A 26,151-nucleotide genomic window follows, 5' to 3' on the forward strand; every position below is an offset into this window, starting at 1 on the left:
TTATTATTATTATTATTTATTAGGGTGGATTTCAAAGCTTCTTTATTAAAATAAAATTACAACAAGAATTAGACGCAAAAAAAAAATAAAATACAAGGTACAAAAAGAAAAGATCAAAATTGGAAGAGAAAAAGTGAGGAAATTTTAAGTACAACATGGCTCCACAAATACAATACCAAGCCAAAAAGGCCTTGCACAATTGACATTATTTGTGTGAGGCACAAAATAAAATATTTCTCCTCAATATTGTATGATTTAAAGACAAATAACCAAATTTAATCTCAGAAATGCAACATTTTATTCTTTCACTTGATAAATATAAAGTAAATGACATTTCATAAATTTAAATTAACAAAAATTACTTGATAAAGAAAAATGATTCAAAAGGAAATCAAGTCCCTCAGGTCCCATCCACAACCAACATGGGAAACTTCACATGACACAAAATGCTTCTTTATTATATTATAAAAGCAGATTATAATACTGAATTTGATTCTTTCCCTTCAATCGACAATCTACTAATCTACAATCGCTGGTAATTGAATCTTACATAAACTATTTGGTGATTAACCGAATGTAAAATTGTATGAATAATATTGGAAGTAATACGTTGTCACAAGAATAATCTGGTAAATATGAGGGGAGTTTTATCAAATTTGTTTCTCAACTATAAAATCAACATAAATATTCTAAAAATCAACTTAATTTCCAACTGAAATAATATTGCCCACTGTCTAGTCATGCTAACGATCATTCTTGTGTCTCGAGGGAACTGCTCCACATTACATGCAATGAAACATGACAATTCAAGCTTATGCTCCGTCTAGGTGCATAAATTGAGTTTGCTAATTTTGGAGTGTTTTCTTCTGCATTCTTATGTAGTTTTTTTTATTTATTTGTTGATATTTATTTTCTCATTTATTTGTTCCTTAGTCTATTTTTTATTTAAATGATTGTTGAATTATTTATGTTCCATGATACCTCAATGTTCGTGTGATCATTTGAGAAGAAAAAAGATATCCGGCGTTAAAAAGTATGGAGTGATAATTTAAGTTGTAGAAATTAATACAGTTCTAGTTTTAGATGTGTATCATCATAAGAAAAAGTATTGTTCAAATTCAAGGTTTGGGCAGAAAGTAAACACCGAAAAGAGTTTCTTTATATGCTCAAAAATGCAGCTAGAAGTATTTTAGAATGGGGTGATTTTTTTTTTAACAAGAGTTAGGTCTATATAAATTTTATCTCTACATAAATTTTATACAATAATAGGGGTTAAACGAGCCAGGAACGTTTTCAAAACTAGTTATATAATATAATGAAGGGATAATAACAATATTGGTCCTTAAGATAGAGGGTTTATACAAAATATTTTAGATGACATTTAGAAACTGAATATTTTTATAAATGACAAGAGATTAGTAATTTTGAACACATGAGATGTTAGAACAAAGCACAAAAATGAGTAATTTTGGTGACTTATACATAACAAATTTTTTCACTGATAACTATCTCAAGAGTTCTAACATGAAAAAAAGAACAATAACTATCATCAAGATAGTATAATAAATTTTTGTATTTGAAGACTGATTCAGATACTATCATTATTTAAGCAAAAACAATTTATGAATCAAGAATTGAAAAAAATAGACCATAAAGATATTGTGAGAAATTGTGACCTTTGTTTGTAAAATTGTAGCTAAAGATCAAAACAGAGAAAAATTTGGAGATGCATCTTTCAAATTTTAGCATCTGTTCCACATAAAATTTAAGTAATTTATCAGAATATATCCAATAGTTCACATAATCTAGGGAAGGGTGCATGCATAAGTTCACAAGTGCACGAAACCTAAACAATTGAATTATCCAAACAATCATATTGCAAGTTGATAATATTGTTTTGTTGCTTTTCCTTCCATGGAACCCTGTACGGATTGCATCTCTGGATTAGTTTCGACCATCAAGATATTGTGGTTGCTGAAGTGGCATGGAAAACTGTTGAAGCTGTGATAGTGTCGTCTATTGTTGCTTTGCTTGTTGCTGTGACATTAACTTCTGTCTATGAAAAAGTAGTTGTTGCCTCTGTTGATGGTAGGACTGATGTCTTAATAGCTTGTTCTGCAACATTTGCTGGCTCGGTGACATTCGCTGTCAGGGGCTTGAATTTTGATATAGGGAACCCAGGTTTGTCTTCACTGGGTTCGTTCCACTTTGTGAACTTAATGAGCTTATGTCAACTTGTTGACGATGTTTAACCGGATTCTCTTTCAAAGAGCCAGTAGACACCTGTTGCACTGAGTTCAAAGAATTGGAATCAGGCTGTATTATATTTATCATGTCTTGCTGAGAGTTAGAATTTGTCGATATGCCAGTCCAAGGAATTACGTTGCAAGTTGGTGAAATTATTCTGTTGCATTAACTGACGCAATGAGTTCATTGCTTGCTGATGTTTCATTAACCGCGGACTTCGAAAAAGTTGTTGCTGCATCAGTAGCAGGTTGCACAACAGTGCTAATTGTTTGTTCTGCAACATATACTGCTCGTGCTGTATAAAAAGTAAATATGGCAGAACATTGAGTTTTGCTGTAGGGATTCGAGGATTACCTGTTGCTTTCCTTGCTGCTGCTGTGTTAACTTATGTCTATGAAAAAGTAGTTGTTGTCTCTTCCGATGGTAGGAATGCTGTCTTAATAGCTGGTTCTGCAACATTTTTTGGCTCTGTGACATTCTCTGCCAGGCGCTTGAATTTTTCTGTAGGGAACCGAGGTTTGCCTGAACTGGATTCGTTCCATATCGTGTACTTAATAAGCTTATGTTATCATGTTGAAGACTGCTAGCAAGATTCTTTTGTAAGGAGCCAGTAGCCCCCTGCTACGGCGAGTCCGACAAATTACCCTGTCCCAACCCCCATCTGGTACCCATGTTTTACCATATTTATCATGTGATGTTGAGATTAGGAAATTATGGGAACGCCAGACAAGGAATTATCAAGATGGTGGGATAATCTGTGCATCGCCTCCATAGAACCATGTACGAGCTGCATCGGTGGATTAGTTTGACAATCAAAGATTGCGTGTTCTGAAGGTGCATGGAAGACTGATGAAGTTGCCCCTGCTGTGGAGAAGAACAAGTCCTGCTGCATGCCCAATTGGAATAAGAAAGAAATTTATGTTCTTCTCAACTGAGACCAGTTTGTCTTTGTAATTAAGTTGAATATCCTGCTTTTTAAGCCGCAAGAAAAGCATAATGCATTCCAGTGCTTGAACATCTTGAGATTTTCAATGTTCTCATTCTAAAGACGATGACGAAGAGAGTCATTCATAAAATCAGTAAAAAAAAATCAGTTTAGTCACAGTCCTGTTTCTTGTCTTTTGGCTATTCTAGCTGTTCCCAGCCTCCTGCTGGGGACAAAACACCACCACAACATATCCAAAATACTATTGATTTAACACATCAACCAACATACTTTGCACAATTTCAAGCCAATTCTTCTACTAGGTCTATATCCAAAACTGAGTTGAAACCAATTAAATTCATTCATGGAGAGCCGACCATCGAATTCACCATGGATGAAGTTAATGAATTTAGCATAGAGGAAGGACTACATCAAGCTGTTATTCTCAAATTTTCTTACGGAAAACCAGATTTACATGAATTGCGCAAGGTTCTTCCAAAGCATGTTTGCCCGAACGTTTTCAACCCAAACATGACCGTCTATGAGTTTAGCACCTCTCACATGAATTTCATCCAAAACGAACACGTAAAACTCGACGAAACATGCTTAGACACACAAGGTCATTTCAATGCAACACTTTCGAACGTCATGGACATTCTTGGACGTTTGACGTCCAAACTCCACGAAACTCGACACACTGCCTATATACGCTATAATAACTCATTTAAAGATCTTAAAACCTCATGAATCACACATAAACACATAGCACCACGTATGAGGCACATAGGTGACTTAGTCATCAAACGTCTTTGTCGTCCCTTGCCGTTTGACTTTCAATGCACCTAAACTCTTAGACACTACCTCATTAACACATAATAGACCTATTTAGAAACTTAGAACATCATGACTAACATTTTAGGATCTAGTTAACCTAAGTCATTTTCGAGGTTTTACACAAAAGATTGATGTCACATTCCTAACTATGAGATTACTCCACTAGAAAAGTGGGGTGCGTGACTGTATAAGATATCTTATATAACAACCTTTTTTTATTTTTAATGAAGTATTTATTGGTAATTTAATTAATAATAAGAGCAGTGGGCCCGCCCATTCGACGTCTCTGTTGCAACAGTCTTTTAGCGACAGAAAGAAAACAAATTTGGGCAATTCATTTCTTAATTTTCGAGAGTAAAATAAATTTACATAAAATAATTTTGTGAGAAATTGCACTAAAAAAATCTTCAAATAATAATAAAGACGACCTTACTTTCCTGAAAATCAAGAAGAAAAAAACATATTGCATAACATGTTTTTCAAAAAGATAGTCTGCGGCCTGTATCGAAATTTATAGTTCACAAATTCAACTGAAATAAGCCAAAATAAAGAGTTATAACTATAGAAAAAATGATCTTTAATGGATATTAAGTACTCTCTATGAATTTTCCTAAAGTTTATAATGACATTGAATCATTGACAATCAATTATTATCGGTAAAGATTCTGGCACTCTTTTTTAATGTGCATATTTATTGTGGATAAAAAATATTTTTGTTATAGTGTATGTTGTACATTACACAATTACAAATGTTCACTTCAAAGTTTAATAAAAATGAAAATAAAAAAAAATTATTATGATGATAGAAGAAGTATGTAGATACACCGTGGTGAAGTTTTACCCACTTAACTCCTATTTTTACATAGTACTTCCATAATTCTTTATTATCCCCAATTTTGATTCTAACTTCATTCAGTTAATATTCTTGCAAGGAATGATACAACACATTGTATCCTTCCATCTCTGTTATTTGAGGTTCACATTCAATAAACTTTTCAAATTTCATGACAAATATCTGGAGGAATTCTATTAAACAACAAAGGGGATCCATCTTCAAAGAATTAAACTCTCTTATATATTTTTCTATTTGAATTCGAATGGTCCTTCCATTCCTTAACATACTTTGTGTCTCTTTTGGGACACCAATCCGTACGACTTCTCGCCCTTAATGTACCATTGTTTCACGGTTCTTTCAATACTTTTTCCTTAAGATTGGTGTGTGTCTAGAGCCTTTTTTTAGTAATTTTAATATGTTTTTATCTTTGTTTTGTAGGAAAAATTGTCCAAAAGCAACTACACAAACTGGTGTGGAGATTTAGTGTAGAGGTGACCCACGAAGGCCATCGACGGTCCGTTGTCCCATCGACGGACCGTAGATGGTGACTGCCGACTGAAGATTCAGGCATCTGGAAGCAACTCGAGGAATTCTGACAAAGTGTGGGGCTACAGAAGGATCGACGGTCCGTCGATTGATCGACAGACCATCCTGGTAAATCGTCAATCTGATCAGAGAATGTCTCAGTACCCGAAGTTGAAGAAAAGCTAAGTATGGAACGACGGAGGGCATCGACGGACCGTAGGTGCATCGACGGACAATGCTGTTGGTCCGTCGATTGGATCAGAGAAGATGCTAGTTGAAGGCTAAAAAAGGATGCTAAGTCTGGACTTACGGAGGCAGTCGCCGGTCCTTCGTTTCATCGATGAACCGTCTGTGGGGGTCGTCGATTGAAGCTGCATTTTTGGAAACTTTCCTTATTTGAATTCCTTTTATTTTAGGACAATGTTCTTTATAAATAGGGTGTAAAACCTCGGTTTTGGGGTTGGATTCTATTACCTTAGTTTTGTTCTTGGAGATTTGTTTTGCAACTTGGATCTTTATGTTAAGAAAGCCTTATCATCTAAAACTCCCAAATAAAATTTGAAACTACTTTAAAGGCTAAGATATTTACCCTTTAGAAATACTTTTTTTTAGAAGGTGATAAGACACCTCTGTATGACCTCCATTTATTTCTTTTTTTTTTTGATCTTTTTTTCTTCATTCATTTCATAATATAATTTGTTTATTAATTAACAATTCAATCATATTTAATATTGTAATCATATGAAATGAGTTATAAAAAATACCCCATCTATTGACATTCTCTACTTAATTAGCATGTCATTTGAATTTCCTTTTAACTATTTTTATGGCTTATTTATCTATAAATATCAATCATCTATGGAGATGTTTTATGTTCATTTCCATTTTTTCATTCTTTTTTTAGTAGTATAATCTTTAAATTTTATTTTCTTCATCAATCATGTACTTAAGTAATCAAAAAGAAGAAATAGAAAAGATGATGTCACGATATGACCTTCACCTTGATGAAGATCATAGATATTCTTGAAAGATTCATCACATTATTTAGTACAAGTTCAACAAAATGAAGAAAGAAACTTAATTATCTTGGAGATTCATGCATAGAGAGTTATAGTAGTATAAAAGTTTGAATGATTTTCAAACATTTTGAAGATTCATTGTTGTATTATTTTGATTTCAATTAATACTATTTTGTTCTCTTTTATTTTATTTCTTCATTTTGAACAAAAAATTATTATTCTATTCATTGTTGTTGTTGAAGATGAAAAGATGCACATTTTTATTTTTATGTGTGTGTGTGCGTGTGTGTGTGTGTATATATATATATATATATATATATATATAATTTCTATCTAATAATATTTTAAATTTTCCATGGTTGAATTAAAGGTATATTATCTATGGTACACTTTTTTTATATCAACTGAATATTTTTATCCCTAAAAATATATGATATGGTCTATTATATTAGTAATTAATCACAAAGTAAATGAATAAATATTCTTTTAGTATTGAATATTTTTAATTATATATTCTGATTGCGCACCCGATATCACTTTGTAAGAATACACTATAGTGTTGTTGTTTTAATTAAACATATAAAGTTTGAATTTTTTAAGTTAGTAATGAAACGGTATGAGAATATATGTAAAATTGTGATTAATAAAATTAATTTCGAGTAGGACACTTTTTTATTGTAATTTGTTATTAATAACATTTTAAGTTTCTCACCTTTTCATTTTCTCCTATTAAATAGATAAGGGAGAAAATAATTTTACAAACATAATTGAAACTATTAACATTCCCTAAAATCAGTCTCATTACTTTTCCCTTCTTAAACTAAGAAATATGTATCTCTTTATCTTCATAACTTATATTTATATAATCTATATAACTCCTCATAACTCTCAAATTTTAAATGTTTTTGTTGGAAAATAGCATACACAGCGGAAGCATTCCAGAATCATACATCTTGCATGAATATAAATAACAATCACAAATAGTTATCACATACAAAGTATGCTGAAAATTAACTCAGGATTACCTCTTGAAGCGTGTGCAGATATCTTGAAGTAAATCCAACTCCAGTTCTATAGTCTTCTACAGTGATCCCAATCAACAATTGAACTCTCTCAATACTTGGGTGGGCAAGTATTGTATAGAATTCTCTAATCAAATCTAGGTTAGAAAAATCCCTATTTATAGAGATGTCTTCCTAGTCCAAAGAGGAGAGGAAAAACCAATTCTTTTTCTTTTAGGAGATGTCTTCCTAGTCCAAAGAGGAGAGGAAAAACCAATTCTTTTCCTTTTAAGAGATGTCTTCCTAGTCCAAAGAGGAGAGGAAAAACCAATTCTTTTTCTTTTAGGAGATGTCTTCCTAGTCCAAAGAGGAGAGGAAAAACCAATTCTTTTCCTTTTAGGAGATGTCTTCCTAGTCCAAAGAGGAGAGGAAAAACCAATTCTTTTTCTTTTAGGAGATGTCTTCCTAGTCCAAAGAGGAGAGGAAAAACCAATTCTTTTCCTTTTAGGAGATGTCTTCCTAGTCCAAAGAGGAGAGGAAAAACCAATTCTTTTTCTTTTAGGAGATGTCTTCCTAGTCCAAAGAGGAGAGGAAAAATCAATTCTTTTCCTTTTAGGAGATGTCTTCCTAGTCCAAAGAGGAGAGGAAAAACCAATTCTTTTTCTTTTAGGAGATGTCTTCCTAGTCCAAAGAGGAGAGGAAAAATCAATTCTTTTCCTTTTAGGAGATGTCTTCCTAGTCCAAAGAGGAGAGGAAAAACCAATTCTTTTTCTTTTAGGAGATGTCTTCCTAGTCCAAAGAGGAGAGGAAAAACCAATTCTTTTTCTTTTAGGAGATGTCTTCCTAGTCCAAAGAGGAGAGGAAAAACCAATTCTTTTCCTTTTAGGAGATGTCTTCCTAGTCCAAAGAGGAGAGGAAAAACCAATTCTTTTTCTTTTAGGAGATGTCTTCCTAGTCCAAAGAGGAGAGGAAAAACCAATTCTTTTCCTTTTAGGAGATGTCTTCCTAGTCCAAAGAGGAGAGGAAAAACCAATTCTTTTTCTTTTAGGAGAACTTGAAAACACACGTTTTCCTCCAAAGAAAAAGAACGCTACTTTTCCATCTTCTACTAGAAAATAGGATTCTGAGTTCTAGTTAAATTGGGCACTGGAGGGACCACAGAATTTATTACTGAGGCTTCCTATTATGGAAATAATTCTAAATAATTAATTTAAATTATTCTTACCATAATAAATTACAAATCATTCCACTAAAAATTCGTAATTGAACTCCTCTATTTATTTCGAAATTCACCACTAAACACTTATTTGATTCCCCATGTTAAGATTACCGATACTAATCAATAAATTAAATTACTGACGAATTTAATTCAATGATTAAATTCTTTTAGAGCAATACTTAACTTATTTCATGTGCCAGATTCATAAATCTACCGGCCGGGTTTACACATGAAAACTTACAAGCTTCTCATAAAAGGTGTATCATCAATCTCTATACTGAGACATGGATTCCATCAACTAACTAATTATTTCACCAATATATATTATTATCATCCAATTTACCAGGCATATTGACCCATCTCAGAATCTCACCTTTTAATAAATCAAAATGATAAATAATATATACAGATCATAATCGTTATATCAAGATTAAGAATATAAGTACATTTAATAGTTTAGAGAATATGTTTTTATCAGTCAGTCTAAAACAACTATCTCTGCTTGGTCCCGTTCAATACATACCAAATGCACTAGCACGAGAAGTTAGAACTATGCCATTCTCATAATCAAGATACACATATATGACAATTGATCTATTTAATGTAACACTTTATTGAATTGAATAAATAAATAAACAATTGTTCAATATTAATACTATATCAAAACGCATGGTTAATAGTATATCCTAACAGTTTTAACTAGTGATAATTTATTGTGTTTCTCAATAAATATCTATATAAATGTGTATTGTAAGACAATCCTTTTTAAAGTAAATGTTAATATATTCTAATTCATATCTAATGTACTCATGATAGAGGAAAATGTTATGAATTATGCAAATTGATTTTTCTTGCTTTTTAGTTACTCATGTTGAAGAGATCAATTCTTGAGCACAAAATCTTAGGCTCTAAATTTATATTTTCATAATCTTTATATCTCCTCATAATTCTAAAATTTTTAATGTGTAAACTTATGATAATTTATTGTATTTCTTAATGAATATCAATATAAATGTGTATTGTAAGATAATCCTTTTTGAGGCAAATATTAATGTATTTTAATCTACATTTGATGTATTCATGATGAGAAAAATGTTATATATAAATATATATATATATATATATATATATAGACACACACACACACACACACTTATTTCTTAAACGATAGAAAATGTGTAATTTATTTGCCAAAATCAAAAATAACAATTGAAAAAAAAATAGTTTAATTTGATGAACCACATTTTTATTATTTTATTTATTATTTTTTATCCCACTTTAGTTTATCTATTTTTAATTTCACATATTATTTTATGAATTGAAAGTGTAATTGAAAAAAATATCTAAAATATAAAAATATTGATCCCATAATTGAAGATTTTGTAAATTTTTGAGTCAAAAGTGTTCTCTTTTTGCTTTGGTTCACTTACATGTTAATTGCGCTCCACACATATATTTCCATATTAAATACTTATATTTTTTATACTATAAAAATTATACTTTTGTAAATTTTTTAAAGTATATTAAAATATAATTATCAAAATAAATAAAATAGTAAATATAAATATTTAAATATATTTTATGCATTTGATAAATTAATTTATTTTTGTTAAATATGTATATTTTGAAAATTTTAAATAAAAAGATGAATACAAATGACTAAATAAGTTGATTTGATTTTTACAATATTATAAAAATAAAACACATAATTTTGTACATAAAAACTTTATGATTAAATTTTAAATTATATTTTAATATATTTAGTTATGAGTATATATCTTAGGGTGTCCGTGTATTGACTTCATATAGTAAGAGGTGCAATCATTGGTTTGAGAATGCAAGAAGTATATTTGAAATAAAAGCATATTATCAGTGTATTCAATTTAATTAACTTTTAATTTTATTATTCTATACATATAATATGTGAAAAGGTTTACTATCTATCAAATATTTTTACGTAGTTTATATGAATCTATTTATCTTTATATTTCATATAAAAGATATAGATAAAATATAGTAAACGAGTTAATAATTTTATAAAAAAAACATATTCTCATTCGGGGTTGAATATATTGAAACTTAATAATCAGTTGCGTAACATTTTGGGTAACTTTCTAAAAAAACATATTTGACGAGTGATAACATTTACCTTTTGATATAAATGCAACTAAAGAGTCTAACCAATAGATGTGATTCATGCAAAAATCATACAACTCCTAATTGTATATTTGAAAAAGGAACAAGAATGATTGAAAAACCAGATATTCAAAGGAGTTTTATCATATCAATATGAAAAAGAATACTAAAACGTGTAGATGTATTTCATTAAAATTTTTCAGTTACTTCATAATATAATTCTTGAATATTCAAAGGTACACCGGAGTATATGTTGTAATATAAAGATTCAAACTCATTGATATTCCAATAAATGTACAAAGTGACATATTATATATCCGTCCAAACAAAAAAATTACTAAGAAAATATATCTTGACATATTGATTGATAATGTACTATCCCTCATTTAATAGATTATAGATGTTAAATTTGTTAAGTTTTATTCCAATTGTCATCTCAAAACGATCTTCATAATTAATATATAATTATAAAAGATAAAGTGATAATATTACATTTGGAAACAAAGAGAACTATACAATTGATTGGAAAAAAGCAATCCTTTAATATTTATTTTAAAGAACGCGCGAAGCGCGTCCAAATTCCCTAGTTATAGAATAAGTCCCAATAGTTAGACCCATTTTATATTCTTGACATCACCCCTTTATGAAAATATATACTTGCTATAGTCTTTTTTTTAATCAGATACTACTATAACATTACAATTTCTTAACATGCTATTTTCAAGGATTTTAGATATGTCAATGGGCTCAAAATACAAGGTACATACATATATTATACGCAGAAAGTACAAATTCTATATTTTTAGTTTTCTCTATCCGTAACTTATTATTTTGTTACACTTCATATATATTTTTTTAATATCTACTATCGCTTTTTTACAAATGTTGTTTATTTTCTTTATAATTTATAAATCTCTACATTTTAATATACATATTGTTTTACTACACGTTTACACTCAATCTTATTTATTTTCTTTTACGTCTTAAATCTATATATAAGTAAAAAAATAATAAAATTTATATTCTCAACATTTATTTTGGATATATTTATAAGACACATCTCTACTCTTTTAACATAAAATTGGCATACACTCTTAGCGCATTCATTTATTTTCTTATCGTATAATCTTCATACTACTATTAAATATATTTTATAAGACATATATGTGTCGTACCTTGTATTTTATTATATTTTCATAAACCAACCAAATAATTTATTATTTTTAGAAAACATAAATAATCAAGTTTTCCTAAATTATATTTTTCTAAATTGAGTTTAAGAACTATCTTCGGATAGGCTGTTAGGGGTGCTTAACACCTTTCCCTCGAGTAATCAGAACCCTTACTCAGAATCTCACGGTTTCGCAAATCAAAATAGAGTTTACATTTTACATATTAAAAATGGTTTTCCTAATATTTTCCTTAAAATTTAGGTGGCTACTCTAAAACAAACAATTTTTTAAAAAATCAGAGTGTCATCATATTATGTTGTGAACTATTTTCGGCCGGTTCGAAAATAGGGTGTGACAACTAACACCATTGTTTTGTATATCAATACACTTGTGAATAGAATCATTCTATCCTCAGAGGATCTATTCCTTTAAATCTCGAGTACTATAGGAGAATAATTTCCTTAAGGGGACAATGTGTATTCAATGGGCTCGATTATTTCCTATCTATTTCATTCTATTGTTACAGATCCATGTATTAGTTTACATTCATTAATATATGCTTATGTTCTTAATTATCGTTTTGAATACATGTTTTAAACATTGTTGTTTAGTTTATGATTTTGATCATTATGTTGAAGTAAAGATATGTTTAAAAAGATTTTGATGTGAACATTAGGCTATTGGTGTCATGTAAATTAGAATTGTTAAACTTTTAGAATAAATGACTTTGATCTTTATAGAGTTTTCTGTCTACGGGGTGTTCAAGAAGGGACTTTTGAGCGTTCAGAATTTATGGTGGCTCCACACAACGTTGGGATTTTAGTTATTTAACTTATAGAGACATTCAATTGATTAGTGACATGCAAAAAATAAAGGAATACATGATGGTATGTATTTTACTCAATCTTAATCAAAAGTTTGGGGTTTAACTGTTGGAGTGGTCTCAATGAATTATTCCTTAAAGTAGGATGAATCCATATTAATCAAATATTGAAGAAATAATTATATCCTTACAAATAATATATTAAAAGTCACAAAAATTTTTTAACCATATTTATCGAAACATAAACAAGAAAATATGAATTTTAGATATCAATGTAGTTTCATCGATTGCAAATGATTTTGAATAAGGGACTTGCCAAGAGCTTATTCAATCCAAATGATTTGAGCAACATAGGTTATTACATTGAATTCCAAGAGATGGGCTTTTAAATTTTAACTAATTTATCAAGTACACAACTGATGATATAAGATTTAAAATATTTAGATTGTGTATGTAGAGGCCTTGAATAGGAGAAAAACTCTCTCGATTGATGTATAAAATGTTTATACAACTTTTCTTAAAGTACAATGAAACAATTATATCCATTCTAAAAACTTTGGTGATGTATAACTATGGTATATGAAGAATAAATAACAAAATGCATACACTTAAAATCAAATCTTTTTTGTTTTAAGATTTAAAGTATTTTATTTCATCTTTAGAAAAAATATTTTGAAATATGTCAGAGGGTTGTACCCACTCGAAAACACTTATATTACAAAATATTCAAAAGTAGACTATTGAGAAATCACCGTAGCGCGAAGCGCGGAAATTTCCTAGTATTTGTTTGTAATGACTCGGAAGGTCAATTGTTTAACATGAACTAATTAATCGTTGGGTCATTGGAAATAAATGACTTAATCGATAGTTAGTGGGCTAAAGTGATCAATTATTTAAGACCTTATACCATTAGAGACATGTATTAAATATAAGTTAGTGGATTTTGTGGGTTCTAATAAACAGTTGATTTTTTTTTATATAATAAAAAAATAAGAGTCAGAAAACACAAATGAAAAAGGGAGAGGAATAACGTAACCTAGCGCCGATCAAAGAGGAAAAATAATTTGCAGATACTTGTCAATCATCTCCAATTCTTGGTAGGCATGCATTAATTACTTTATATAAAAATAATTTAGTTGGTATAAGATAGCGCTATGGTTATTATTATTAATTGTTACCTAATTTATTGTTATTAAGATGTGATGATTGACAATGATTGTCATTGGAAACAATAACGGACGGACAATACTAAAATATAGAGAATGTTTAACTGGTTGTTAATATTGTTAATTTATTAAGAGTTGGATGAGAATTAAAGTGTATCGTTGTATTTTTGCTAGGGAATCGTGATTGTATTCTGCCATGAGGCCACATTGGGGGTCAAAGTATATTGCTAAATTGTGGCCAATGATTGGTTCATAATGAGCCAATCATTGCTGGGTAGGAAAGGAGTTGAAAAGAAGAAAAAAATCAAAACACAATTCTGCAATGTTAGTATGAATCCAGTCGAGTGTAATTTTCATAAATTTTGGGTTATCATATTATGGTTTAAGTTTTGCTATATTGGTATGTATATTTAAATATTACAGAAATATCATTTTGTCAATATCATTTGAATTATGGAATTGAAAAGGAAATAGTTTGAATTAAATCCTAAACTTGAAAACTATGATAGTGGAAATTTTAATTGACATCAAGAATTACAAATTTGATTATAAAGTTGGGGTGTATTTTTAGGTCAAGGTTAAAAACATAAAAGTGTGAGTGTTGTTAGTTCTGAAACCTTATTGTGAATATATACTTGAATAGATTCCATTGGTTCGGAAGCTCAACGGAAACGGAAGGCTCAAGTCCAAGAGTAATTATTCGATTGGCTAAGGCAAGTGGATTTCTAAACTCTTGTTAAGCGTATGAAATTCGTGTATTTCCTTGTGTGGTGTTGAGAATGATTTAGAGACTTGTTGCTTATTAGTTGGTGTTGTATTCCTTGTTGCAAATTGTGCTTTGTTATGAAAATGACTATCTCCTCATTTTTATTTTAGTATGTAACTCATACTCCATCTGAACATGATTGTGATATGAGGAGGTACCATTTCGGGGGTCGTATCGCGCGCCGCGATGAATATTATATTTCGTGGTACGTATCGCGCGCTGTGACGGTTACTATTATTGATGGTCGTGTCGTGCGCCACGACAGATGCATGGATAGATATGTCCCTCATGGGTCCCAGACTGAGAGACAGCGGGTGTGTATCGTTAGGGAAGACATGTATCACTATACTTGACATTGCATCTCATGGCATTACTGATTTTTATTATTGATGAACTTGAATACGTGTTTTGCTGATCTTGTTAGTGTTCCGATGTGAAACTTGTGAGTATTGAATATTGAGTTGTTATTGAGAATATGTAAACTAATTGAGTGTGGTTATTTAGTTGTGTGTTTGGTAAACTGTGAGCGATTTGTAGTGTAGAGGTTCAGATAAGGTGTAAGGAGTACCCGTATTTTGTTCCCTTAACTTGAGTTTAGAGGTTTGCTTGTTGGGTACCTACCACGTGGTTTGGTACTCACCCCATGCTTCTACAAATTTTTGTAGGTTACAAGCCCAGATTTTCGTGATACCTTCCATTCTCTTCGTTTCCGAGGCATCTTTTGGAGGATTGCGAGGTAGCTGCTCGTCATCTCAGCGAACTTTCCTACTCCAGTTTATGACTTTGTTTTTACTTGAAAGACAACTTCATGTTAGACTCGTATTTTTATTTCAATTCTAGTATTTACATTAGAGGCTTGTGCACGTGACTACCAGGTCTTGGGAATTGAATTAAGTTGAATTGTTACCGTATTAGTAATTGTTATCAGACTTTGGTTGTATTTCTGCATTTTATCGAAATTATTGGGTTAGACTGACTTGTCTTGGTGGGATAAGACGAGGGCCATCATGCCCATTTTTGGGTCGTGACATTTTAATAATACAAAACAACACCTTTTAAGCTTCTAAATACTCCAAAACTCTTTTCATTTTCATCCAATGAGTTTGATTGAAATTACTTGTGAACTATTTCATTATCACATTCATTAATCTTTAAATCGTTTGCCAACATAGTTTGGTCTTGTTTTTAGTCCATAGAGTTATTGAACAAGTATATAAACATTCTAAACTTTACCAAGAACAATAAAGCACTCTATTGTTGCATGCGAATTTCTTCCACCAATTATCCGTTTCTTTTTTTTAAAAATATTTCCGCAGCGATTTTGACAAATTTCAAGGTCATATACCACAACTAGCACAATTAACATATGAACTGTGTAATCCTAGTAAGTGAATATGTCATAATAATCAACTCCCTCATATTTTCTAAAGCCAGTGATAACAAACCTTTCTTTGTATTTGTTAATAGTTCCGTCGACTTTCTTTTTCTTTTGTATATCCAATTTGAACCGAAAAGTTTATTTTCTGGGGGAGGATCAACAAACTCTCAAGTATGGTTGCTCAAGATTGAATATATCTTGCTATTTATTGCCTCTTTTCAAAAAGAATGAATCCACAGAGGACATAGCTTGTTCAACTTTATGATACTCATTTTCAAGAAGAAATGTTACAAAATTAAACCCGGAGGAAGTAATTTTTCCATTTAATTATACCAAACCTCTAGATAATTTCATTAAGTACTTTCTCATTTGGTTCATTCCAAGGTCGTTTAGGCCCTTCACTATTTGTTACATATCAAATAAACATACAATTCATAGTCTTAGGTCTTATTTTGACCCGCTGGGAATAGTTTCCTCATTTCCATTTCTCATATGGAATAGACGATATTGAAAATTTTTCGATCACCATCTTTCAGGAGTTATGTATATATATATATTTAATGGGGAGGCAAATTTATTTTCTATCAGGGTACAACAAAGACTGAATAAACAAAACTTTTTGTTTCCCCATTTCTTAAAAAACAAAATTATTTAATTGTTGCTCCCTTTACTAAGAAGTAAAAGTTTAGTTCCTCTATTTAGGACTAGAGATTATTTTGGTTGTTCTATTTTGCTATAATGATAGAAGCACAAATTTTGTAGTAAACCTGAACTTATAAGTATGGCACTCAACATTTCCTTCATAGTTTGGTATTTTTTTTTCGGTCAACAATTTCGCTAAATTGAGGTGAGTATGTACAGTAATTTGATAGATGATTTCATTTTCAAAATATATTTATGCAAAAAGAGATTCATATTCTCCACATCTACCACTTCTAATCATGACAATCTTTTTATCTAACTGATTTTCAACTTCAGTTTTATATTGCCTATATTTTATATTTCTTAATCATTACCATTCAACAAATCGACATAACATTATATAGTGCAATTGTCGATAAAATTTATGAAACACTCCCCACCCCCACCCGACCCCCCCAAGAAAGATAGTGTAAACTTCATACCACAAATATTAGTGTAAATCAATTCTAAAGGATTAAAATTCCTTTCGTCAAATTTATAAGTTTGCATAACATTCTTAGCTTCCACATACTTGACATTTTTATTTAGTGCACTAAAAGTTAGGAAAAATTTCTAAGATAATCATTTTTTGCCAGGTTTTGAAATTGACATGTCCTTAGCATTCATGTCACAACAATTTGATTCAAGTAAGAACAAACAAAAATAATAGGTTTGAAAACACCTTTTGTGAAGTAACTTTTTTGTACAAATATTTTGTTTTTTACCTTTTGTCATGCCCCGAGCTACCCCCGAGACACGGACACGGAACCTAGGACCACAAGTGATCCCAAGCTAACCCTGCTGGCATGATCATGAGCATACTAAAGATAATAAACTTTTGCAGAAGCTAAATAGTACTTAAAATGAAAAGATGGGAATACCCATATTCTATAACTGATATATTTGAAAACAATGAGTTTAATACAAAAGAAATATTAACTCAATACTAAGCAGAATCTAACTATGTATGAAAATAGCCTCTAAACTAGACTAGAAATACTGGGACAAGCCCCAGCTAAATCTAGCAAAAATGGAAACTAAATGACTAAAGGATGAAATGAAACTCAAGACCGTTGTCCTCGGAGAGTGAGGACTCACCACTGAATCTGCTGAACTGGAGATCGGGAAATTGATCTATGCGTGATTTGGATGCTGAGAACCTGAACCTACATCACGAGAAGATGTAGCGCACGTATGCGTCAGTACTTGAAAGGTACTGAGCATGTAGGATAGAGAACAGCTGATATAAGACATAACTGAACAAGCACAAAAACAAGTATAATAATCTAAACGTGATGTGCTGATTTCTGAGCTAACTGGATATAATGACCAATTTATAACATGTTGAAACTGAATATTGAATATACTGATAAATGGTCAATGTAGAGAGTCTGGCTGAACTGTGGGAGCTATTAATAACCGATAATAAAATCACATGAGCAAAATGTGGAGTCCGTTGTATACTCCCCATCAAGAGGACCCAATATACCCTGCCAAAGGTATAAAGTCATGCTAACGTGATGACTAAAATGATTGCCCACAGAGGGGACTTACAAGCTACTCGGCTAGTAGTTCTGGGACTATTGGGTATGCTAAACCCTAGTCCAACTTGGTATTATGCTACTCCCAATGAATTTTGTAAATTAACTGATTATATTTGAATTTCTGTAAATACTGGATCGCTTGAAATTGAACATGCAAACTGAGAATACAATACTTAATCTGGTAATTATGCATTTATAACTGAGGCATGTATATCTGAAGTGTCGGAAATATATGACCTAGCATGTGTAATTCAAGAACTAAAGAAATACAAAGCTAGGGTTATGAAATTCATGCGATAATCTGAGTAATAACATGATAATCTGATTTGGAACATATATTTAATAAATTCATGAAGTTATATGAAAGTTCTGGAAACCCTAGGTTTAATCATGATAAGAGAATCAAGAATTGACTGAAACTAAGGACCCAATGGGTGAAAGGAATCCACTAGTGAAATCCCACATACCTGGTGATGAAATCCATGGAAAAATACTTAAGTTTCGGGGCTGGAACTGCTGGAGCTTGTGGCGTTCGTGAACTAGGGTTCTTGAGCTTGTTTCTCCTCTCTTGCTTCTAATATTCTTAGTTTTGATTTAATGATTTGACTTGGATATTTTTTTAATTATGTTTCTCGGCTTAAACTTACTAAAATATGATGATTTAGGGTCAAAACGACGGAACTTAGGATTTAAAATGAGTGGGAAAGGTCAAAAAGACCCCTAGGAAGGTTGCTGTCGGGCCTCACGACGGCCAGGACTGACGGTCCGTCGTTCGCCCGACGCCCCGTCGTGGGGTCCGTCGTGAGGGCCTGTTCGACAAGACTTTACTAAAATTGGCATAACTTTTTACTTGGAGGTCTGATTTTAGCAAGGTCGGTGGCTATGGAAATATAATTCAATGATCTATCTGTGGGTTTGTTATGGGAGACCTAATTCATTTTGCGCTAAGAGTTATGATCATTTTAACTTGACCCAACTGCATTTTCCCTTAACTGGCTGCAAATTTTACACCTACGGTCAGACCTACGGATCGTAGGTCCACCTACGAACCATGCTAGTCATCCATAGCTCTTGTCAGAGAGTGGTTGAAGGGAGTCTTGATCGAAGGTCACGGACTACGGACCGTCGTTTGACCTACGGACCGTAAGTCCGTTCTTCGTCCAAGACTTAACCAATCTTTCTAGGCTGAAATTTATGGGATTTTCTGATCTCATCGACGGTTGTGCAGGATGGACCGTGGTTCAGGCTACGGTCCGTCGATGCCACCGTTGGTAGCACAGGCATATTTTTCTGAAAAAACTAATTTTTGGTCTGTTTTTTCTACGGGGTGTTACATTATCTTCCCTTTGGGAACATTCGTCGTCGAATGAAGACTAAACTAGCTGAAATAGAGGGAGAGAGATGAAAACCCCACAACTAAACACTGAGAACTGAGTTCTGACTGAATTGAATTCTGAGTACATGCAATTACGCTAAAAATGAAAGTACAAACTGAGGGAACATGATTCTAAAACTCAATTTACGCATGAATGACTGTAAAACTGAAGAGGAACTGTTACCTCAAGCTGGAGTGGAATCGGAAGGAAAAAGGTAAGGAAACATGGCTTTCATGGCTGCTTTTGCTTCCCAAGTAGCTCCATCTAAGGACTGAATCCTCCACTAAACCTTGACTGAAGCAACTTCATTGTTTCTCAACCTTCTAACCTGACGGTCAAGAATCTCAACTGGAACATCATTATAAGAAAGACTATATTTTACCGCCACACTCTTTAATGGCACTATATAGGCTGGGTCACACACGCACTTCTTCAAGAGTGAGATGTGGAAGACTGGATGCACTGTTGCTAATTTTGCTGGCAACTCTAACTCATATGCCACCTTGCCAATCCTTTTCAAGATCTTGTAAGGGCCTACATATCTAGGACTGAGCTTCCCTTTCTTTGCAAATCTCACCACCCCTTTCATAGGAGACACTTTCAGAAAAACCCAATCATCAACTTGGAACTCTAGTTCCCTTCTCCTTACATCTGCATAAGAATTCTGACGACTTTGGGCTGTCTTAAGTCTATCTCTAATGAGTTACACTTTCTTCATAGCATAAAGGACTGAATCTGGCCCTATCAAAGCTGCTTCACCTACTTCAAACCAACCAACAGAAGATCTACATCTACGCCCATATAAAGCTTCAAAAGGGGCCATTTGAATAGTGGAATGGTAGCTATTATTGTAGGCAAACTCATTAAGAGGAAGGTGATCATCCCAACTACCTTTGAAATCGATCACACAAGCTCTCAACATATCCTCTATGGTATGAATGGTACTCTCTGCCAGCCCATTCGTCTGTGGATGAAATGCTGTACTAAGGTTAACTTTAGTACCAAGATCTTTTGAAATGATTTCCACAAATGAGAGGTAAACTGAGGACCTCTATATGAGATGATAGACAAAGGAACCCCATGCAACCTCACAATTTCAGTAAGGTAAAGCTTGGCATAGTCCTCTGCCGAATATGTAGTGTTGACCGCCAAAAAGCGAGAAGACTTAGTCATCCTATCAACTATCAACCAAATTAAGTCATGCTGTCTGCGAGTACGAGGTAACTCTTTGATGAAATCCATATTGATCACATCCCACTTCCAAGTAGGAAAATCGATCTCTTGAGTCATACCTCCTGGTTTCTGATGTTCTACCTTGACTTGCTGGCAATTGGGGCACTTACTCACAAAGTCTTCTATATCCCTCTTCATGCCATTCCACCAATAGACTTCCCGCAGATTGCGGTACATCTTAGTGGCACCTGGATGAATAGAATACCTGGAGTTATGATCTTCTGCAAGAATATGCTGCCTTAACTCTCCCACATCAGGAACACACAATCTACCTTGGTAGCGAAGTACACCATCTCTCCCTTGGGAGAAAACCTCCACTCTCTGATTGTTGATTACACCCTTTAGTTAAAGCAAGATCGGATCACTCTCTTGCTTTTCCTTAACCTCCACTACCAAAGACGATTCTGCCCCATTCTGAACGGTTACACCGCTGTCTGATATGATCATAAGGCGAACTCCCAAGCGAGCAAGCCTGTGAACATCCTTCACTAGCTCCTTTCTTTTTTCCTCAACATGGGCTACACTACCCGTAGATAATCTACTAAGAGCATCGGCCACTACATTTGCCTTTCCAGGATGATAATGCACACTCATATCATAATCCTTAAGGAACTCAAGCCATCTCCTCTGGCAAAAATTCAACTCTTTCTGGATGAACACATACTGAAGGCTCTTATGATCGGTGAACACATCAACATGAACACCATACAAGTAGTATCTCCATATCTTGAGTGCAAACACCACTGCTGCAAGCTCGAGGTCATGAGTTGGATAGTGTTCTCACGCACCTTAAGCTTTCTAGAGGCATAAGATATAACCTTATCTCTTTGCATCAACACACAACCAAGGCCAACTCTGGATGCGTTGCAATAGATCACATAACCATCTGAACCCTCTGGTAGAGTCAAGACAAGATCTGTAGTCAATCTAGTTTTCAATTTTGCGAAGCTTTTCTCACAGTCATCTGATCATTGGAACTTGACCATCTTCTGAGTCAACCTAGTAAATGGTGAGGCTATGGATGAAAATCCTTCCACGAACCTTCTGTAATAACCTGCTAGACCTAAGAAACTTCTGATGTCTGTAGCAGAGGTAGTTCTGGGCCATTGTTTTACTGCTTCTATCTTTTGTGAATTTACGCGGATCCCTTCGCTAGATACAATGTGACCAAGGAAAGCAACGGATTGCAACCAAAACCCATATTTACTAAACTTAGCGAATAACTGGCGATCTTTGAGAGTCTGCAGAACAACTCTCAAATGACTTGCATGTTCTTCCTCACTCCTAGAGTAAATGAGGATATCATCAATGAAGACAATAACGAACAAGTTTGAGTACTGTTTGAACACTCTGTTCATCAAATCCATGAAAGCTGCAGGATCATTGGTTAGTCCAAATGACATAACTACAAATTCATAATGACCATACCGAGTTCTGAGGGCTGTTTTTGGAATGTCACTATCTCTGACTCTGAGCTGATGATAACCCGATCTGAGGTCTATCTTTGAGAAATGACTAGCACCCTGAAGTTGGTCAAACAAGTCATCAATCCTGGGGATGGGAAACTTATTCTTGATTGTGACCTTGTTCAACTGTCTATAGTCAATACATATTCTGAGAGAACCATCTTTCTTATTTACGAACAACACTAGTGCACCCCATGGTCAAATACTAGGTTTGATGAAACCGTTATCTAGAAGGTCTTTCAACTGCTCTTTCAATTCCTTAAACTCTGATGGAGCCATTCTGTAAAGAGGAATAGAAATAGGATGGGTTTCTGGTAGGAGATCAATTCCAAAGTCGATTTCCCTTTCGGGAGGAACCCCGGGAAGATCTTTTGGAAATACCTCTGGAAATTCACAGACTACTGGAACTGACTCAAGAGATGGGGTTTCAAGGCTAGATTCCTTAACCCGAACTAGATGATAGATATAACCCTTAGATATCATCTTTCTGGCCTTAAGGTAAGAAATAAATCGACCCATAGGCGCTAGGCTACTACCCTTCCATTCTAAGATTGATTCGTCTGGAAACTTAAAACGAAGAATCCTAGTTCTACAATCGACTGAGGCATAACATGAGTGTAACCAATCCATTCCTAGAATGACATCGAAGTCTACCATTTCTAACTCTACTAAATCTTCTGTGGTGACTTTATGAGAGACTATGACAGGGCAATTTCTGTATACCTATCTAGCTATAACTAGGTCATCGAATGGAGTAGAGACTGAGAAGGGTTTTGAGAGTGTTTCTGGACTGACGCTGAATTGGAGTGCTATACTGAGTTACAAAGGCAAAGTCATCTCTGTTGTCTTTATACTGAGTGAACCATATGTGAGTCACATCCTTGAGTTTGTAGGATGCCAATCTCACCTATCACTACCAGTTACCGACATTACACAAAATATTTTCTTGACTTCATCAATGAACTTGTATGGGTCCTTACCAACATGCAACCCTAAAAACTTAGACGGATTCATCCTAACGAAATCACAAACTCTGGCTGCCACTAATCGATCATTTCTATTAGTAAGAACTCAAACCTGTTGATTGTTCTTATTGTTAAAACTCAGAGCCAAAAGCTGAATTGGCATTCTGAAACTCTGCATTTGAACTTCCTTATCTGGTACTAGAGAAACTGCGTTAGCATTGCGTGCATTAGCATTCCATACCTAAGCTTTACAAGAAGGCATGATCATAAACGCACAAATTCAAGTTAGAATGGAATTTGATCATACCTTACATATGATAAGAGTAACAAGAAAGTGAAGTTTTTTACTAAAGCACTTCATAGCTTCCCTCTCATTAAATGTGGTGCACTTCACACCCATGAAAAGGACTCTACTTAGTGTGACTTTTTCAGACATCCTAGGATTCTTGAACCTAGTTCTCTGATACCAAGTTTTGTCATGCCCCGAGCTACCCCCGTGACGCGGACACGGAACCTAGTACCACAAGTTATCCCAAGCTAACCCTGCTGGCATGATCATGAGCATACTAAAGATAATAAACTCTTGTGGAAGCTAAGTCATACTTAAAATAAAAGGATGGGGGATACCCATATTCTATAACTGAGATATTTGAAAACAAGGAGTTTAATACAAAAGAAATATTAACTCAATACTAAGCTGAATCTAACTATGTCTGAAAATAGCCTCTAAACTAGACTAGAAATACTGGGACAATCCCCAGCTAAGTCTAGCAAAAACTGAAACTAAATGACTAAAGACTGAAATGAAACTCATGATTGTTGTCCTCGGAGAATGAGGACTCACCACTGAATCTGCTGAACTGGAGATCAGGAAATCGATCAATGCGTGATTTGGATGCTGAGAACCTGAACCTACATCACGAGAAGATGTAGTGCACGTATGCGTCAGTACTTGAAAGGTACTGAGCATGTAGGATAGAGTACAACTGAAATAAGACACAATTGAACAAGCACAAAAACAAGTATAATAATCTAAACGTGATGTGCTGATTTCTGAGCTAACTGGATGCAATGACCAATTTATAACATGCTGAAATTTAATACTGAATATACTGATAATTGGTCAATGTAGAGAGTCTGACTGAACTGTGGGAGCTACTAATAACCGATAATAAAACCACATGAGCTAAATGTGGAGTCCGATGTATACGCCCCATCGAGAAGACCCAATATACCCTGCCAAAGATAAAAAGGCATGCTGGCGTGATCACTAAATTGATTGCTCACAGATGGGACTTACAACCTACTCGGCTAGTAGTTCTGGGACTATTGGGTACGCTAAACCCTAGTCCAACTCGGTATTATGCTACTCCCAATGAATTCTGTAAATTAACTGATTATATTTGAATTTCTGTAAATACTTGATAGCTCGAAACTGAACATGCAAACTGAGAATACAACACTTAATCTGGTAATTATGCATTTATAACTATGGCATGTATTTCTGAAGTGTCTGAAATATTTGACCTAGCATGTGTAATTCAAGAACTAAAGAAATACAAATCTAGGGTTATGAAATTCATGCGATAATCTGAGTAATAATATGATAATCTGATTTGGAACATATATTTAATAAATTCATGAAGTTATATCAGAGTTCTAGAAACCTTAGATTTAATCATGATAAGAGAATCAAGAACTGACTGAAACTAAGGACCCGATGGGTGAAAGGAACCCACTAGTGAAATCCCACATACCTGGTGATGAAATCCACGGAAAAATACTTAAGTTTTGGGGGTGGAACTGCTGGAGCTTGTGGCGTTCTTGAACTAGGGTTCTTGAGCTTTTTTCTCCTCTCTTGCTTCTAATTTTCTAAGTTTTAATTTAATGATTTGACTTGGATATTTTTTAATAATGTTTCTCGGCTTAAACTGAATAAAATCTGATGATTTAGGGTCAAGACAACGTAACTTAGGGTTTTAACAGAGGGGTAAAGGTCAAAAAGACCCCTGTGAAGGTTGATGTCGGGCCTCACGACAACCAGGACTGACGGTCCATCGTGCACCCGACGCCCCGTCATTGTGTCTGTGTGAGGTCCTGTTCGACAGGCCTTTACTAGAATGGGCATCACTTTTTACTCGGAGGTTTGATTTTAGCAAGGTTGATGGCTATGGAAATATAATTCAATTATCTATCTGTAGGTAGGTCATCGGAGACCTACGAACCATGCTAGTCATCCATATCTCTTGTCAGAGAGTGGTTGAAGGGAGTCTTGATCGACGGTCATGGACTACAGACCGTCATTTGACCTACGGACCGTAAGTCCGTCCGTCGTCCAAGACTTAACTAATTTTTCTAGGCTGAAATTTTTGGGAGTTTCAGATCCCATCGACGATTGTGCAGGATGGACCGTGGTTCAGGCTACGGTTCGTCGATGCCAACGTTGGTAGCACCTGCAGATTTTTCTGAAAAACTATTTTTTGGTCTATTTTGGCTACGGGGTATTACATTATCTCCCATTGGGAACATTCGTCATCGAATGAAGACTAAAATAGCTGAAATAGAGGGAGAGAGATGCAAACCCCACTACTAAACACTAAGAACTAAGTTCTGAGTACATGCAATTACGCTAAAAATGAATGTACAAACTGAGGGAACATGATTCTAAAACTCAATTTACGCATGAATGACTGTAAAACTGAAGAGGAACTGTTACCTCAAGCTGGAGTGGAATCGGAAGGAAAAAGGTAAGGATACATGGCTTTCATGGCTGCTTCTTCTTCCCAAGTAGCTCCATCTACGGACTGAATCCTCCACTAAACCTTGACTGAAGCGACTTC

At 33.7% G+C, this 26,151-nt stretch overlaps 1 protein-coding gene and 1 pseudogene across 1 annotated transcript in view; one reads left to right on the plus strand and one right to left on the minus strand.

Annotated features, from left to right (window-relative positions):
• Positions 1–2,148: 2,148 nt before the first annotated feature.
• On the minus strand, positions 2,149–3,319 carry LOC114074909 (annotated as a pseudogene).
• Positions 3,320–3,562: 243 nt separating this feature from the next.
• LOC114074910 (putative B3 domain-containing protein Os08g0325100) overlaps positions 3,563–26,151 on the plus strand; it is a 47,375-nt gene continuing 24,786 nt past the window's right edge. Inside the window, exon 1 of the mRNA XM_027913072.1 lies at positions 3,563–3,676. Within this exon, the coding sequence (XP_027768873.1) occupies positions 3,563–3,676 (114 nt within the window). The remainder of the gene's footprint in view (positions 3,677–26,151) is intronic.

This window comes from Solanum pennellii, chromosome 1 (assembly GCF_001406875.1).
Source record: "Solanum pennellii chromosome 1, SPENNV200".
In the NCBI taxonomy this organism is placed as follows: Eukaryota; Viridiplantae; Streptophyta; class Magnoliopsida; order Solanales; family Solanaceae; genus Solanum; species Solanum pennellii.